General features: G+C 39.7%; 1 protein-coding gene across 5 annotated transcripts in view; it reads left to right on the top strand.

The window, feature by feature from the left end:
* Nucleotides 1-15,584, top strand: part of FAT1 (FAT atypical cadherin 1) — a 140,040-nt gene that overhangs the window by 76,465 nt on the left and 47,991 nt on the right. For all 5 annotated transcript variants that reach the window (XM_031010082.3, XM_055385839.2, XM_031010081.3 and 2 more), the window contains exons 4-5: nt 12,317-12,378; nt 15,183-15,512. In XM_031010082.3, coding sequence (XP_030865942.3) covers nt 12,317-12,378; nt 15,183-15,512 — 392 coding nt within the window. The remainder of the gene's footprint in view (nt 1-12,316; nt 12,379-15,182; nt 15,513-15,584) is intronic.

Genomic DNA, 15,584 nt, shown 5'->3' with positions numbered 1-15,584 from the left:
TAGTGAGGTAGAATTGAAAGCAGAAGAGACATCTGAAGACTGTAGGGTACGGGGTCCCTGTATGACTCCCCGTGTGACTTTAGACTAGTCGTTTGATCCATTTTATTAGTGTTTTCTTTGGAAGTCTGAAAGTTTGAACTAAATGAGTTCTGAGCTGATTTCCAGCCTTGCCAGTCTATGAATAGAATTCCATTTTTGGCTCCATGCCTAATCCTGCCGGCACCAGTACTGCAGGGACAAACAATAGCTGCTGAGATGGCCACAGCTGCCGAAAGAGCTCGCAGCCGGCTGTAGTGAAATGTGGTCTTAGGACACCACCTAAGTAAAGACGGTGCGGTGCTGCAGAGATCTCCGAGCTCACAGTCCAGAGCTCTGAGGGGCTGGTTGCTGAGTGGTAAGTGAAGGAGAAGTTGCGTGTTTGCTCATGGCCAGCAAGGCAATCTGTGTTTTGCAGAAGCGGAGGACGTGATGCCTCCCTGCCACTGGGCTAGTCGGCTTGTCGGCTCTGCATGTTCAGTGTTGGCTCTGGTGTGTGTTTCGGGGGGATCCAGTGTTGGCTCAGGTCCTTATGGGCCAGGACCACCTTCATTCATTATTGTATCCACCACAGAACCAGGCATGATACTCATGAAAGATTTTTAAAAGCAGCCACATTTGAAGGATTTTCCCTTTCACCCATTGGAAGAGGAGGCATAGCAGTTCACACAGACAGACGCTGCCCTTGATGTAGTTTCTGTCACTCCCGCTCACTTGCGCCTTCTGTCCACCCACTGTACAGCTCTCAGGACTGCGCCGTGATCTCTAAGTCACATACACAGCTTTGTTCTGGGGCCGTTTCATTTTATTTAAGCTGGTTGGGTACAGATCCGTAGACTAGAATGTTCCATGGATGACATGTTTACAAAGGGACAGTCAGGTGCTACCTGGAGTCCCACAGTTACAGTCTGTTATTTCTGTATCTCATGGTGCTTTATTAATTTATTATTAATAATAAATTTATTTGTTGATTAATTTATGAATAATAATGAAGTATCAAATAATTTATCAATTATTAATAATAAATAATTTAATAATAGATAAATTATTTAATAGTAAATAAATTATTTAATTATTTATTTAATACTTCATTGTAAAAATCAAAATAATGACCAATTGTGTTGCCCTCTCTTTTCTGTGCAGTTGGTTGACCCTGGACCAGTGGTGTTGCCCTCTCTGTTTTCCATGCATCTGGTTGGTCCCTGTAGTTCTTTGGTAGCTTACCTAACTCAGAGCAAGCTCTCTTTCAACACTGAACCATGGACATTTAAAACAATTTTTAGGAGCCCAAGATTTGTAACACATGTCCTATAAAGTTCTAGAGCACTTTTACTTAAATCTCTGACCTCTCATATCTTCCCTATTTATGTAATTTATGTTCATTTTTCCTGGTATTAGGCCTTTTTACTGTTCTTTCTTAGCTGCTGTATAAGAGAAGCAAGAGGTATGGTTAAAATCGAAAGGACAGTTTGGGTAAACACAGGGTGAGCACAGGTAAGTTTTTCTGACTAATGATAACATCAGGCAAATTAGTTTTGTAAAAAAAATTTTGATTAACTCATTGTACCCTGAGGCCCATGTTGCTGGTGAAGTGAACTCTTGAGGACAGAGAGGCTATTTTGCTTTACTCAGAATCAAAGAGTCTGTTCTGTCTTGGTCGTTAGTTGAAACAGCTTTAGAGTTGGAACTTTTGTGTGTTACAGGCATGAAGCTAGAATGTATAATTATTCATAGAGTTACTAAGTCAATATTTAGGGAGTTTTTTTCTGTTATGGAGAGGAAAGAATATGAGAAATAATATACTCAGAACTGATGTATAATTTGTGTCATATTTTGTATGTTCATAACTGAAAACAAAAGACTTAGCTGAGTTGTGGTTCTCAGCCAGAGATGTTGAGGAAGTCCCATTCCAGAGCCGAGGCATCCTGCTCTCTCCTCCTCCTGAGGGAAAGCATGACTCCACTTGGGAATTTTGTTTCATCCCAGATCACCTTTGGAGCTGAGTTACTTGTTTAATCCTCTGCTTTTTGTCTCGTGTGTAGAGTGATAAGCCTACCAAGCCATAAAACATTTCAAGTGAAGACACTAACAAAATACAGAAGGTAATAAAAGTGGTTATCTCTGAATAATGGAATTGTTTGCCAGTGTTACCCAATTCTTTTAGAAAATATTTTTTCAGTACTTTCATTTACTATCCAAATAAAAAGGTGTATTAGTGTGTATATCCAGACTCATCAGATTGTATATGTTAAACATATGTAGTTTTTGGTATATCAGTTATACCTCAATAAAGCCATTAATTTTTTTAAAAAAGGTTTATTTCCCTAAGGCTACTTTCCATAAATTTAAACGACAGAGGTGGATTCTGTCGCGGTTCTGGAGGCCAGGAGTTTGAATTCCAGGTGCCGTGAGGGCCTGGCTCCCTCAGAAAGCGCTAAGGAAGGACCCATCCTCGCTCCTCCCAGTCTCCAGGAACCTGCTGGCTTGTGACGGCACCACTCCAGTCTCTGCGTCTGTCATCAGATGCCTTTCTTCCCTGGGTCTCTGACTCAAATCTCCTCTACCTTTCTCTTAAAAAGACTCTTGCTATTGAATTTAGGGTCCACCATAAATCCAAGGTGGTCTCATCTTGAGGTTCTCAGTTACATCTTCAGGGATGCTTATCCACATCAGTTCACACTCACAGCTTCCGGGGTTGTACGTGTCTTTTGGGCAGGAGCCACCATTCAATCCACCACAAAGGTATTTCCAAGAAGACGGAAAATATGCTGTTCAATGGAAATGTATATAGCCATTTAGATTCCTCATTTTTTTTTAATGTTGTAAAGACTACATTTCATTTAACTTATGTTCTAACAGGCTTTAATGATTTGGTCGGTAGTTGCAGACTTGTCAGGAAGATTCTGGGTGATGTTTTAGGACTTAATAAGCAGTTGAAGAACAGGTGGAATCTTCAGGTGGGCTCTCCCGGCCACTTCTTTGTTGCATTTTTTGCAATGTTAATTATGCTTCTTATGGTACTTAAGAACCATACTTGAGAAATACTGTGTATTTCTTATATGTCCATAGTCCTATTGTGTTTCTCTGTATCTCAAATAGTATTTTAAAGAAATAGATAATATGCTTTGTTCCAGAATATGTCCAGTAGTAATTATTATAATGACTGAAAACAAACTGTTAAAAAAAGAGTGAATTTTTTTCAACTTCTGTCAGCACCTGTACTGAGAAGGTCAGCATGGGATGGAATCACCGGGAAACCTTCATGAGATGGTACAGGCTGGGTCCTCATGAGTGGAGAGTGTGATTTCGTGGCTCTGGCATGGGGCGGGAAGAAGGGGGGTTTGGCATTCACACCCCATGATCCCGATGCACACCTCTGCAGGAAAAGGCTCGAGCAGTAGAGCCTTCTGAACACTTTCCTTGGTAGGAAAGTTTCTTCTGCTGACTCAGACCTTCAGGAAATTATTCCACATGCCTAGACCTCATTTCCTCATGTTTTAAGGTACAGGATTTGGGCTAGAGCATCGTGAAAGACCCTCTGGCTTTAGCAAACTTTATTTTTACAGTAAGAGGATACTTAGCACCCGTGATCCATTTCATTAAAAATTTGCTGCAACTCAAAACCATTAGAAAAAGTCGTACAGGATATGCCACTTCAATATTTCTAAGGAGTTTGAGTTTTTTATATGCGTGGCCATATATTAGTGTATATAAGGCTTAAAAAATAATTGATTTGAGATTTTCCAGCCTAAGTTTAGTTTTCAGCCATCAAATATGTCTATATTTTCACTCTGAGCTTTAAAATGTTTTAATATTTAAATTTATTTGAGTAATATGCTTATTAAAGATTAAAGATGGCCACAATAAAGTAGTGTATAAAATGAAATTCTCCTCTCTCCTCTCTTCCCTCCAGCTACCTGTTCCATTTCCCAGGAGTAGCCAGAAGTAATATGTCAGGGTTGAACGTGTCACAACTTCTGTGCACAGGAGTTTGTGTACACATTACATCTGGACACACATATGCATGTCTCATCAGCCCCTTGCCTTGCTGGTTTTTGTAGTACTCCTTGTCTAAAAGTTACCCGAGCAGTGTAAGTTTCACAGTCTGCCCATGAGTGTATTACAGGTGTTTTATTGTAATTGTCCTTAATGTTGCTGATTCTTAAGCACGCTGAATGTTCCTGGGAGCAGTCCCTGCCACAGTCAGGATTGAAGGGTAGAAATCTAACTTCCAGATCCTGGTAGTAACATCTCCTGAAGAAATTACACTGAAGACCCCTAAAACTTAAACTAGACACTTCCTTTACCACCAAATACACTACGATTACAGTTCTTAAACTTAGTATCTAGTAGAATCTATGAAAGTGTTTTGGAGAAATCATCGGGTGAAAATGGTGTGTACCTGAAGTGCATGCCTGCAGTCAAGGGTTTGTCAGAATAATGCTATGATTGATACAACATTGTGAGAAAGGGATGGAGCCCAGAGGACTCCTTCCTGCCAAAGGAGCTGGGCTTGGTGGAGAGAACATTCTAATCCTAGAGGAAAGTGAGATCACTGACTAATTTTGTTGTATAATCATTATACATATTAAATATGATTGATACATTTAGAGTTGTCTATGTGAATTAAGAGCTTGGACTCTGGAATCAGACAGACTTGGGGTCAAATCTCAGCTTTGCATTTAGCTGGCGATGATTTTACTTCTCTAAACCTCAGATATCTTAAAAATAAAGGTAGTGTGTATTGGTAGCTCCCTTCTAGGGTTGCTGTGAGTATCCAGTGAGAGTGACGCATATAAAATGCCTACCCCAGAGCTGGGTCTTGGGAAACACCTAATTAGTGGTGGCTAAAAAGCAAACCGTGAGAGGACAGTTTAATATTCACCTCTGCCTTTTACATGTGGGAGTTGTTTCCTTAAATAAATTGTATGCCTTTGAGGACAAGAGCCTTGTCTTAGGCTTTCGTATATGTCTCTCATGGTGACGTTTGGGAACAGCATTCTGAGCAGTCGAATGACAGTGCACACTGAACAAGTGGGTGACTGAGATCGTAAACATTATGACGTCACTACTGTTTATGAACATAGATTTAATTCAGTCACTTTTAGTGCTTAGGAAAAAGAAGCAAAAAGAAAACAAACTAGTAGAGTCATGATTCTCCAAGTCACAGCTAAGCGCAGAGCCTCTTGATTGGTACGTGTTCAGGTGAAGCAGTAAACCAGCAATTCTAAAGCAGGCCTCTTCGTCGCCCGCCGAGCCAAGTGGAGACTCATAGCAGAGAACGGGGAGCAGGAGCATGGCAGGGCAGTATCAGCACAGTCAAAATCTAGGAAAGTTTTACTTTTTTTTTTTTTTTTCTATGTAGGATTAAGACAGATGTCTACAAAAATTTGGATTTAGATAAATATTTTTTGCTTCAAATTTTAACCACAGAAAAGGATTTTGAATATTGCAGATGTTAAAGTTTTTAGTTTTGACAGGCAGCATTTGAAATTGGAGATGCTATAAAGGATCAGACATAATTGGTGACTATTTAAATTTAAATTATTTAAATTTAAAATTCAGTTCTGTGGTGACATTAGCTCCATTTCAAGTGCATAGTGGCCACATGTGGCCAGGTGCTACCATATTGGACAGTGCAAATTATAGAACACACAAATCATCACGGAAATTTCTGTTGGACAGTGCTTTTCTAGAACGTGTATGGCTATGGTTCATGAATTATTGTAAAATAAAAGGGCGGAAAGGCCAAAATCATTGCAGGGGGTAGAGGAAAATAATCAGAGTAAAAGGAAGGTATCGGGTGACCAGATTTTTACCTTTTTTCCTTGATCTTTTTCCCTTCCTGTGCTTATTCTCTAGTAGAGTAATTGAAAAGTGTTCCAAGTAAATTTCCTGCCGGGTGAGGTGAACATAGGGCTGCAGAGATTCCTTCCTTTAGAGCCAGGACCCTGTTTTTCAGTGTGGGGTCATCGATGACTCTTACTACAGATTACAAGTGCTTGCTCTCTTGTTGCAGTTGGACCTGAATCCTATTCAGAAATCCTATTTTTTTCCTTTTCTAGCTGCCATCTTTCATATATGTGTGTGTGTGTGTGTGTGTGTGTGTGTATATATATATATATAATATATATATATATTTTTTTTTTTGTGAGACAGTCTCACTCTGTAACCTAAGCTCAATTGCAGTGGTCCGCTCTCAGCTCACTGCAACCTCGGCTTCCCAGGTCCAAGTGAGTCTCATGCCTTAGCCTCCCAAGTAGCTGGGATTACAGGTGCACGCCACCACACCCAGTTAATTTTTGAATTTTTAGTAGAGATGGGGTTTCTCCATGTTGACCAAGCTGGTCTCGAACTCCTAGCCTCAAGTGATTCACCTGCCTTGGCCCCCCAAAGTGCTGGGATTATGCCATCTATTTTTATCCACTGTGCTGATGTTGAAATTTATTTTTTACAGAACCACAGTCTTCAGTCCGTCCCTGGTTTCTTTCACTTTTAATGTAGACTTACTAGATTTATTGAACCCCCAATTTCGATACTTTGCTAAATGACGTTGAGTAAGCAACTTAATCTCTCTAAGCCTGTAAAAATGGAGATATCTTCACATATTTACACATCGTATGCGAAGATATACACATACACATATGTGGATATATCTCAGTTTTTACAGGCTTAGAGAGATTTTTATATATATATATGTAGTGAAGTATCTATTAAAGCATAATGCCTTGGCTAACAAACTGTCAAAATTGAGTGGCTTGAAATAACTGTCATAATTTAGTTTAGGGTTCCGCTGGGCAGTTCTTCCGCTCTTGAAATAACTCATAATTTAGGGTTCTGCCGGGTGCTTCTTCCACTCTTGTGCAGGCTTGGCTGGTGGCCGGCTGGTCCTCGGTGGCCTCACTCACATGTCAGGCAATGGTGGAGCAGCACGAATGACTAGACCACGTGTCTTCTCATCCAACCAAGTCCACACTTTCCTGGAACACAGAGTTGCTGGCAAGAGCCTTCCTCCTGCTTCCTGTTTTCTGTGTGTAGCTCCTGTGCTGTGTTTTCTGTCAGTGCCCTACAATCTATCCTGTCTTATTGTTTCTCACATGTAAAGTAGTCTTTGCCAACTTCTAGCCTTCATCCTGGTTTCTTGCAAACAAGACTGTCTTATCTCCACTTTCTGAGTGGACAGTACAACACAGCTGACTGAATGCATTCATGGCTCCAGCTGTGTGGACCATGTCACATGACTGTCTTCACCTACTAGTCCTTTGATGTTCACTTTTACGTCTATCTGCTTTGCGAAGTCTACTTTATCTCTTGAATTTTGAGAAGTTTGGAGATGGTTTTGTTACTGATTTATAAGAAATGTCAAAGAGTACAATTTCATATTGAAACATTATAGCTGATCTGACATTCTCTCTGTTCTAAATGAACTCATCTCTAAATGTCTAAGTGGCGTTGAAAGGCCATGAGTGGTTTTTAATGATGTTCATCAAGTGCCATAAACTTTGTTCCTGCATTGTGCATACATTTATGGGGTGAACTGGTAACTGCTCATTGGTGAGAATATACTGTGTCTGCTGTGTCAGCCCACCTACATTTATCATAGTTTTATTATATAGAATGCAGTGTTTTTCTGGACCAAGGAAAGAAAAATTTCTAGTTTTTCTTCCTTCCTATTTTTAATTATCAGTGCTTGGCAGAAGAGGAAGATAAAACACAAAGTTACAAAAAGAAAACAGTTGCATATACGTTTTTCTGCTTTTGCCTCTTTTATCTCCTAACTTACTTTTTTGGACCTGTTAAATGATTGATGATGAATCATTCCTGGTTTTTTCGTTACAGTTTATGAAAGTCACAGTTCAGAGTTCATGGAGAGTTGAAATACTATAATACAGCAAATTACGCAGTCAGGTGTGATAGGGAGAAAAAAACGCTCATCTGAGCCTCAAGAGAACGAAATCCTGTTCCTGGCTTTGTTAATGACTTACTGGTGGCCTTGGAAAATTTTAACTTCTCTTTGGTTCAGGCAGCTCCACTTGATAATCTTAAAGGTTTCTCTCTAGTTCTGAAGTTCTGTACAGTTTCCTTTAAGTATATATCTTTCTGGGATTTGGCAAAAAATATTGCAGATGAGCACAGATGTCGAAAATGAAAGAAGTGGATATACTTACTAGGACACTTACTACCTACTAGGTTAATAACATGTAGTGGGTATATGGAGCAGTTGTACTTTAGAATTATGTTTGAAGTAGATGTTTCAAGTGGGCGGGGGTGGGGGGGGATGATGAGCGGGAGTGATGCTCACAGAGGCGTGAATGAGTGTGAACACAGAACACATTCGGTAGATTGTTTTGTATGGCCAGAGTGCAGGGGGTTCGGGTAGCATTCCCCGGGGGGTTAGGCACTCTGTGGTTGATTGCTGTAAGGTAAAGCGCACCTCGAAAAGACACCCAGAATGCCTAGTATTAAATTACATCATTAGGAAATTGTTTTCATTTTGTATGAAAATCCCACAGGAAGCCCTAATTTTACTGTAATTTTTCGCAGAGGGGGTGCATCACCTGGTGCCACCCCCATAGGACACTCATGCACGGCCTCTCTCTGGAGATGGCATTAGGGAAAAGCACTACGGCAGCCTTGCTAAGATTCTTTTTGCTAAGTGTTGTGAATTTAGAAAGAAAGTTTGTTGTTGTTGTTGTTATTTGTTTGTTTTTGTCAGTCTGAAATATCTTACGTGTTCTCCGCAGAAAAGTAAACCCACCTTGCAGGGTTTCTTGCAGGATCTTGATTTGTGAATTATGCCTCCTGTGTAGACCGGTGCCGTCCAGCAGAGCTTCCTGCCGTGGGGAGCACGTTCTGCATCTGCCTTGCTCCATGCTGTCGTCACCGGCTCCTGGGGGCTGCTGTACCCTGGAAATTTGGCTTAGTGTGATTGAGAAACTCAAGTGTAAACTTTACTGAATTTTAATTAATTTAAATTCCACTGGTCTCCGGAGGCTAGTGGTGACTGTATTTGTTAGTGGAAGTCTACATCTTCATCTTCTCTCTAGTTTACAGGTACATGTGAGACAATCTCGTCTTCGTAAAAGTAATACTTCTCCTGGTCTACTTCCTGCCTCACTTTCTGTTTTCTTCCAGGCTTCTCCAAAGTACGTCCTCCTTAAAATTGTCTGCCTTTGGCTTCTGGGACACGAAGCTTCTCTTCCAGCAGATTGCTTCCTAGGTTGAAGATCGGCCCGCTATTTTCTTTACCTTTTTTATAGGCCCACTGTTCTCTGTAGTATTATGCTCATCACTTCTGTGGGTGTGGTCTGAGTCACACCTGTCTGTATGCCCACAGCTTCTTCCCTGCACCTCGGGTCTGTGTGCCGCCAGCACCTGGCCACCCATCGCAGCACCTGGCACACCCGCAGGGTGCCGCCAGCACCTAGCCACCCATCGCAGCACCTGGCACACCCTGCCTATAAATATGTACTAATGCGTTCTCTGTTGGCTCACTTATGGGCTGTGGATTTGTATCATTTTCAGGTTTACAGTAGTTTATCTCTCTCACTCTAGCACATATTTTTAATTCTGCTCATTCATAGTTTTAAGAAATTCACATGTTCACACGTTTAAGTGTTTCTTGAGGATGACGGAGAGATAGCTATGTGAGCCAGCTATGCAAGAAAGACAGCCACTGTCCTCGTGAGTTTTCCAGTACAGAAAAGAAGACTGATTTTTAAATGAGGGGCTTTAATACTGTGGAGTAATATTACGATAGAAGAAATATTAGAACTTGGAGAATGCAGCAGCAGGAACCCACGCCAGGCCCCGCAGTGAGTTTAAAAGTTTAAACCTGCTTCAGTTTAAACTGAAGGGTGAGGCAGTGACTCAGGCTGAAGTGGAAAGAAAGGGGCTAATATTACCATTCATTGCATTGGGGTGAAATTAAAGCTCCATCTGAGTTAACGGAGGACAATTAATTTGAGGAGTATAGAACGTGCAAATAATTTCGGACCCAGGAAGGAGGTGGTCAGGCAGCCTTTTGGCTTTATGTGGATTTTTTTTTTTTTTTCTAAGACAGAGTTTTGCTCTGTCACCCAGGCTGGAGTGCTGTGGCGCAATCTCGGCTTACTGTGGCCTCCTCTTCCCAGGTTCAAGCTTTTCTTCTGCCACAGCCTCCTGAGTAGCTGGGATTACAGGCGTGTGCCACCATGTCAGCTAACTTTTTGTATTTTTAGTAGAGACAGGGTTTCGCCATGTTGGCCAGGCTGGTCTCGAACTTCTGAGCTCAGGTGATCCGCCTGCCTCAGCCTCCCAAAGTGCTGGGATTACAGGTGTGAGCCACCGCGCCCAGCCTTTTTATGTGGAATTGGTAGTATGGACACAGGTACAGCTTTCCTTAGCCTTCTTGTGTGCTCTAAGTATATCGTGAAGTGGGGAGTTGCATTTGCTCATAAGTATTTGCGCAGTGCTGTTGGTGAGTGATTAAGTGCTCTGCAGAAGAATACTATTTTCCTGGGAACGTGTCAAGCTGCTATTCCACGTGATGTTACCATCAATCACAACTTCTTGGTGGACACATTACAATAATTAGATGTGGGACTAATCAAGGGGCTCCTTGTCGTTCCTGAACTATTTACAACCACAGTTAGGAGAGGGTGGTACATTTTTGATAGGGGAAAAAAAGAGATTAACTTAAAAGGTTTTTGACTAATGAAAATTAAGCCTATGCCATATTTAAGCGTCATTTTTACACCCTTAAGCACTGTGAAGCATTTCCCTTTAGCACCTTTTAATCTATACCTATGATCTGGGAAAACCCCAGTGTGGAGGTATGATATAGCCTTCTGTTGTCCTTGTTAAAAAGAGAACACTGTTTCATTAAATTGTGAGGAAAATAATGTTGATTTAGATTCTTAGTAACTACTTAAGGAAAAAAACCTTTGAATTAAGTGAAAACACAAGCCTTTCACTTATTGCTGCAGAGAAACATTTTGAATATCCCTTAAGTGATAGTTCTGTGAAATTAGTTAAGATTATGGGAGAAAATAAATTAGATTAATAAAGTCTATTCTTAAATGTGAATTATTTAAGGTATTTCCATATGGGAAAAAAGCCGCAGCGCTGGGAGGAGAACGTTCAGCCCTGGTGATTGTCCTGCCACACAGGCTGCACCTGATTTTAAGGTCGGAGGTGCAGATCATCCTGGATGCACCTGTTCACCATCAACACAGATTGGGGACAACATTTTAGTGCTTAGGGGAATTTTGTTTGTGGTTTTGGTGAAGCATAAGAATACATTTTATAAATTGTAATTGCCTTCTAGTTCCAAAATATGCAGACAGTTGAGCAGTTATTAAAGTTCTCAAGAGAGGTCAAAACTCATAGATATTCTAGTCTGATAGGAAATTTGTTTTCTAGAATACAGAATTTGAGAATCATTAATTTTCTTTTATGGGAAATTAAATGAGCAAGATTACCTGGAAAATTACATTACTTTTTATAACAGTTCTTTATTTATGAGAGTGGATAATTCAAAGGTAATAAATTAGAGTTAACGTTTTATTTTCAATAGTCCTTATTAATATAGTTATAGAAGTTATTTCTGTCAACTCTCAGTTATCTCTTGAGCAGTTAAAGGAGATGGATGAGATTGAAATCCTGGATAACTTCATCTCACTTTTAAAAAATCTTTTCTGACAAAATGTATATTGAAACCACTAACAAATAGAAAATGTAACTGATTTGAGTTTTTCCACTTTCTTACTATTTGTCATTTATTTAATATGAGTCATTAAAGTGAGAAAGTATAAAGTATGTTGTTGTTTGTAGACAAAATAACCGTACCTGGAAATTAAATTTCTTTAGTAAGAAATTTGTTTCTTCTTTTTTTCTTGAGAAGAAATTTGCTCAGACTTTTACAAGAGTATGGTTTTGTTTTTTATTTTATTTTTGAGATGGAGTCTCACTTTGTTGCCCAGGCTGGAGAGCATTGGTATGATCTCTGCAACCTCCACCTCCCAGGTTCAAGCAATTCTCCTGCCTCAGCCTCCCAATTAGCTGGGATTACAGTCACGCGCCACCATGCCTGGCTAACTTTTTGTAGATACAGGGTTTCATCATGTTGGCCAGGCTGGCCTCCAACTCCTGACCTCAAGTAATCCACCCCCCTGGGCCTCCCAAAGTGCTGGGATTACAGGCATGAGCTACCGCACCTGGCCAAGAGTGTGATTTTAATTGCAGTATTTTGTAATTGACCTTATTTTGTGAGGATTAATGAACTGTTATCATTTTACAGGTCTCATCACAACTACGTCAAGGAAGCTAGACCGAGAACAGCAAGATGAACACATATTAGAGGTAAGTTTTTTTTTATCTTTAATACTTAAAGATTCGTAGTTATAAGTATCATGGGAAAGAACAATCTTGTTCCCATTAACCAGTATTCTTAGCTATTAATATTTTGTTGTATTAATATTATTTACTGGTTGTTAGGAAAAAGGAATATAAGGAAATTGTTAATGAATATGGCTCTTGTGCCCTTTATCCCTCAATACAATTCGCAGAATACGTGGCCACTGTCATGGGCCGGATTCAGATCTTTGTATTTTATGCTTGCGCACACACAGGGGGCAAACAGATCTATAAACAGTGTCACGTGGAATTCATTTGCATTTACATAAGTGATATTTTTCTGTATACATCTTTTTTTCCCCTTACTATTATGTTTTTGAGATATATTTATGTCGGTATTCATAGATCTGTTTCAACCTTTTTAACTAGAGGTAATTTGTTTCCAGATTCATTTTTTTGCTCTTAAACAATTGCATTATTTTTGCATTTTAAACTATGGATTGCTTAGTTTGTGCTTCTTAAATACCTCAAAAGTAAAAGTAGATTGAAGTCTCAGGTGTGCTCTTCTAGAAAGTTCTAATAAGGCTTCTCATTCTCATGGATAATTTACAATGCCTTTTAGTCCTTAGGAAACCCACAGCTTGTTATCATGTATTGGTCACCTGGTTTTTGGCTAATAGTAAATACATTGCAGAAAAAGACCGCGAGTAATTTGGAGAGGGAAGGTGGAGCGTAACATGGACATCGGGTTGATGAGATCTCTGGGCCGTGTCGTCAGGAAGCGGCCGAGAGACAGGCAGACCACAGAGAGGGGCGTAGAGACATCTCTCTGTCCCGTGTGGAAGACTGGTGTTCATTATCAGAGCCAGCCTTGGAAAAGGCCACCTGCCTTTGTTTAATTGAGTTATCAGTGGTCTTCTTCCACTCTAACAGTATAAGTGACAAAATTCTAAACTGTAACTTTTGAAAATTTCTTTTAATAGTGCTGTTTATAATGCTGCCTGCTTAATTTCATTTTATCCTTGGTCAAATTTTCTTAACGTCATCAGTAAATACTTAGTTTTTATAGTTGTGCAGTGTGTGTGTCTGTGTGTGTGTGTGTGTGTGTGTGTGTGCATTGGGAACTGGGAATACCCTCTGGAAAAGGTGGTTTCACAGCCACAGTGCTTTCCCCATTAGGAGTTGCTTCATGTATTACATCTGAGTTTTTAGTTCATAGGGTGTAAAGTTCCCTTGAATTCATTTTCTTTATGATAGAGCAAAGTTTTGAATTTTCATTCTGTCACTGCAAGGATTGACAGAAGGGGCAAATGCAGTCACTGACAAAGATAAACAGATGGGAAGATAGGAGAGCAGTAGTTACACTGACATTTTGCTCCAGTCCTTTCAAATTTCACATTAATTGCATACGTCACTCCAGAGTCCTCTTTTCTCCGTGAATATCAAAGGCTAGGTGGAAGCAGATACCAGATATGTAGCACTTTGAAAGTCATATTTGGACATGGATGGGAAATAAATTTTCCCTTCAACATACATAATTAGTGTATTTTTCAGTAGGGTCCTTTTGGGGTGGTATATTTGAGAGCCAGTGCTGGCATTGATTTGGCTGTCTTAAAGATAGTTTGTCTCCATTACATGTTGAAAGCTGTGACTAGCTACTGGTTCTTGAACCCAAAGTTAGGAACAATTTGGTGATGAATACTAAAAAACATAGTGCTTGCTTGTATTTCTCTTTCTTGTTTTCCTAAAGCTCATATGCAAACTGATGAAAAGGAAATGTTTCGAGAGTTTAAAATTAAAATAGTAATGTTTTATTTTGAAAAAGCTTAGGAAGGTAAATAATATAAAGCAACTACTTAAATACTTTTGACAAGCACCATCGGGACATAGTCATACTTTAATAAACAGGGTTTACAACTGCCAGACTTCAGTCTCCTCAACTGTTTTTAGTGGTAATTCATTGGGAAGAAGGTAGGGGTGTGGATGGGGGAGAATAAGCATTACTAATGTCGTTATATTTAATGTGCCCATTGATGTAAACGTGAACATTTGATTTAAGGGTGAAATGGTCTCTTAGGGATATAGAAACAGTCATCAGTGCAGTCCTCAAGACTCTGATATTTTTTCCTAAATAGAATATAAGAATATATGGATAGTTTACTTAAAATGAAATTTATTTTACCGAAAATCTTATTTAATGAGTTGGTCTTAAATTTAAATGTTTAGGTCCACTCCTATAAAACATCTGTAGAGGAAAACAGCCAAAATAAAATGGTGATTACTGGTATTAAAAGGTGTACTATTTATTTAACACATACTTTAAAATGACAATTTAGCATATTTTACTGATGAAGTTTAACATTTTTAACATGATATATGGAAATTTTGTTTTTAAGTATGTAGAGTGTGTTGTTTTTAAGAAGACTCTTTAAATGTGTAAAGCAGAATCTTCACGGATCTCTTCCATGGCCTAAAGGTATTAAGTTTTTGGTAGCTTAACATTTGGGTGAGGTTCACTTTCCACTTAAACTAATGCGAGAAGAGAGCCTGCATGGTCAGGAAGGCGCGCAGGGGTGCAGCTGTTTCTTTCTTAGCCATGCCTGGCCCCCTGACTCTCTCCCTGTAGAGATGGGAGGTGCTGCCTCACCTCCTTACAGCCCTGTTGTTGGAATGAAGAGCTGCTGTGTATGTGTCATCGTGCCCTGCAAAATGTAGAGCTTTACACACATGCGGAGTAGCATGAGGAAGAAGATACTCACTTTTTATATAGTATATCTTAACATGTTAATCTGTTAACTTTAAAAAAACAGGTTACTGTGACAGACAATGGTAGTCCCCCCAAATCAACCATTGCAAGAGTCATTGTGAAAATCCTTGATGAAAATGACAACAAACCTCAGTTTCTGCAAAAGTTCTACAAAATCAGACTGCCTGAGCGGGAAAAGCCAGACCGAGAAAGAAATGCCAGACGGGAGCCGCTCTATCGCGTTATAGCCACCGACAAGGATGAGGGCCCCAATGCAGAAATCTCCTACAGCATCGAAGACGGGAATGAGCATGGCAAATTTTTCATCGAACCGAAAACTGGAGTGGTTTCGTCCAAGAGGTTTTCAGCAGCTGGAGAATATGATATTCTTTCAGTGAGTTAAGATTGTAGTACTGTAATTTTTCATATGTTGTGACTATAAACCTTATTTTGTATTTTTTCTTTA

The sequence above is a fragment of the Gorilla gorilla genome, chromosome 3 (genome assembly GCF_029281585.2).
Source record: "Gorilla gorilla gorilla isolate KB3781 chromosome 3, NHGRI_mGorGor1-v2.1_pri, whole genome shotgun sequence".
Lineage (NCBI taxonomy): Eukaryota > Metazoa > Chordata > Mammalia > Primates > Hominidae > Gorilla > Gorilla gorilla.
This window is presented reverse-complemented; position numbering and strand designations above follow the sequence as displayed.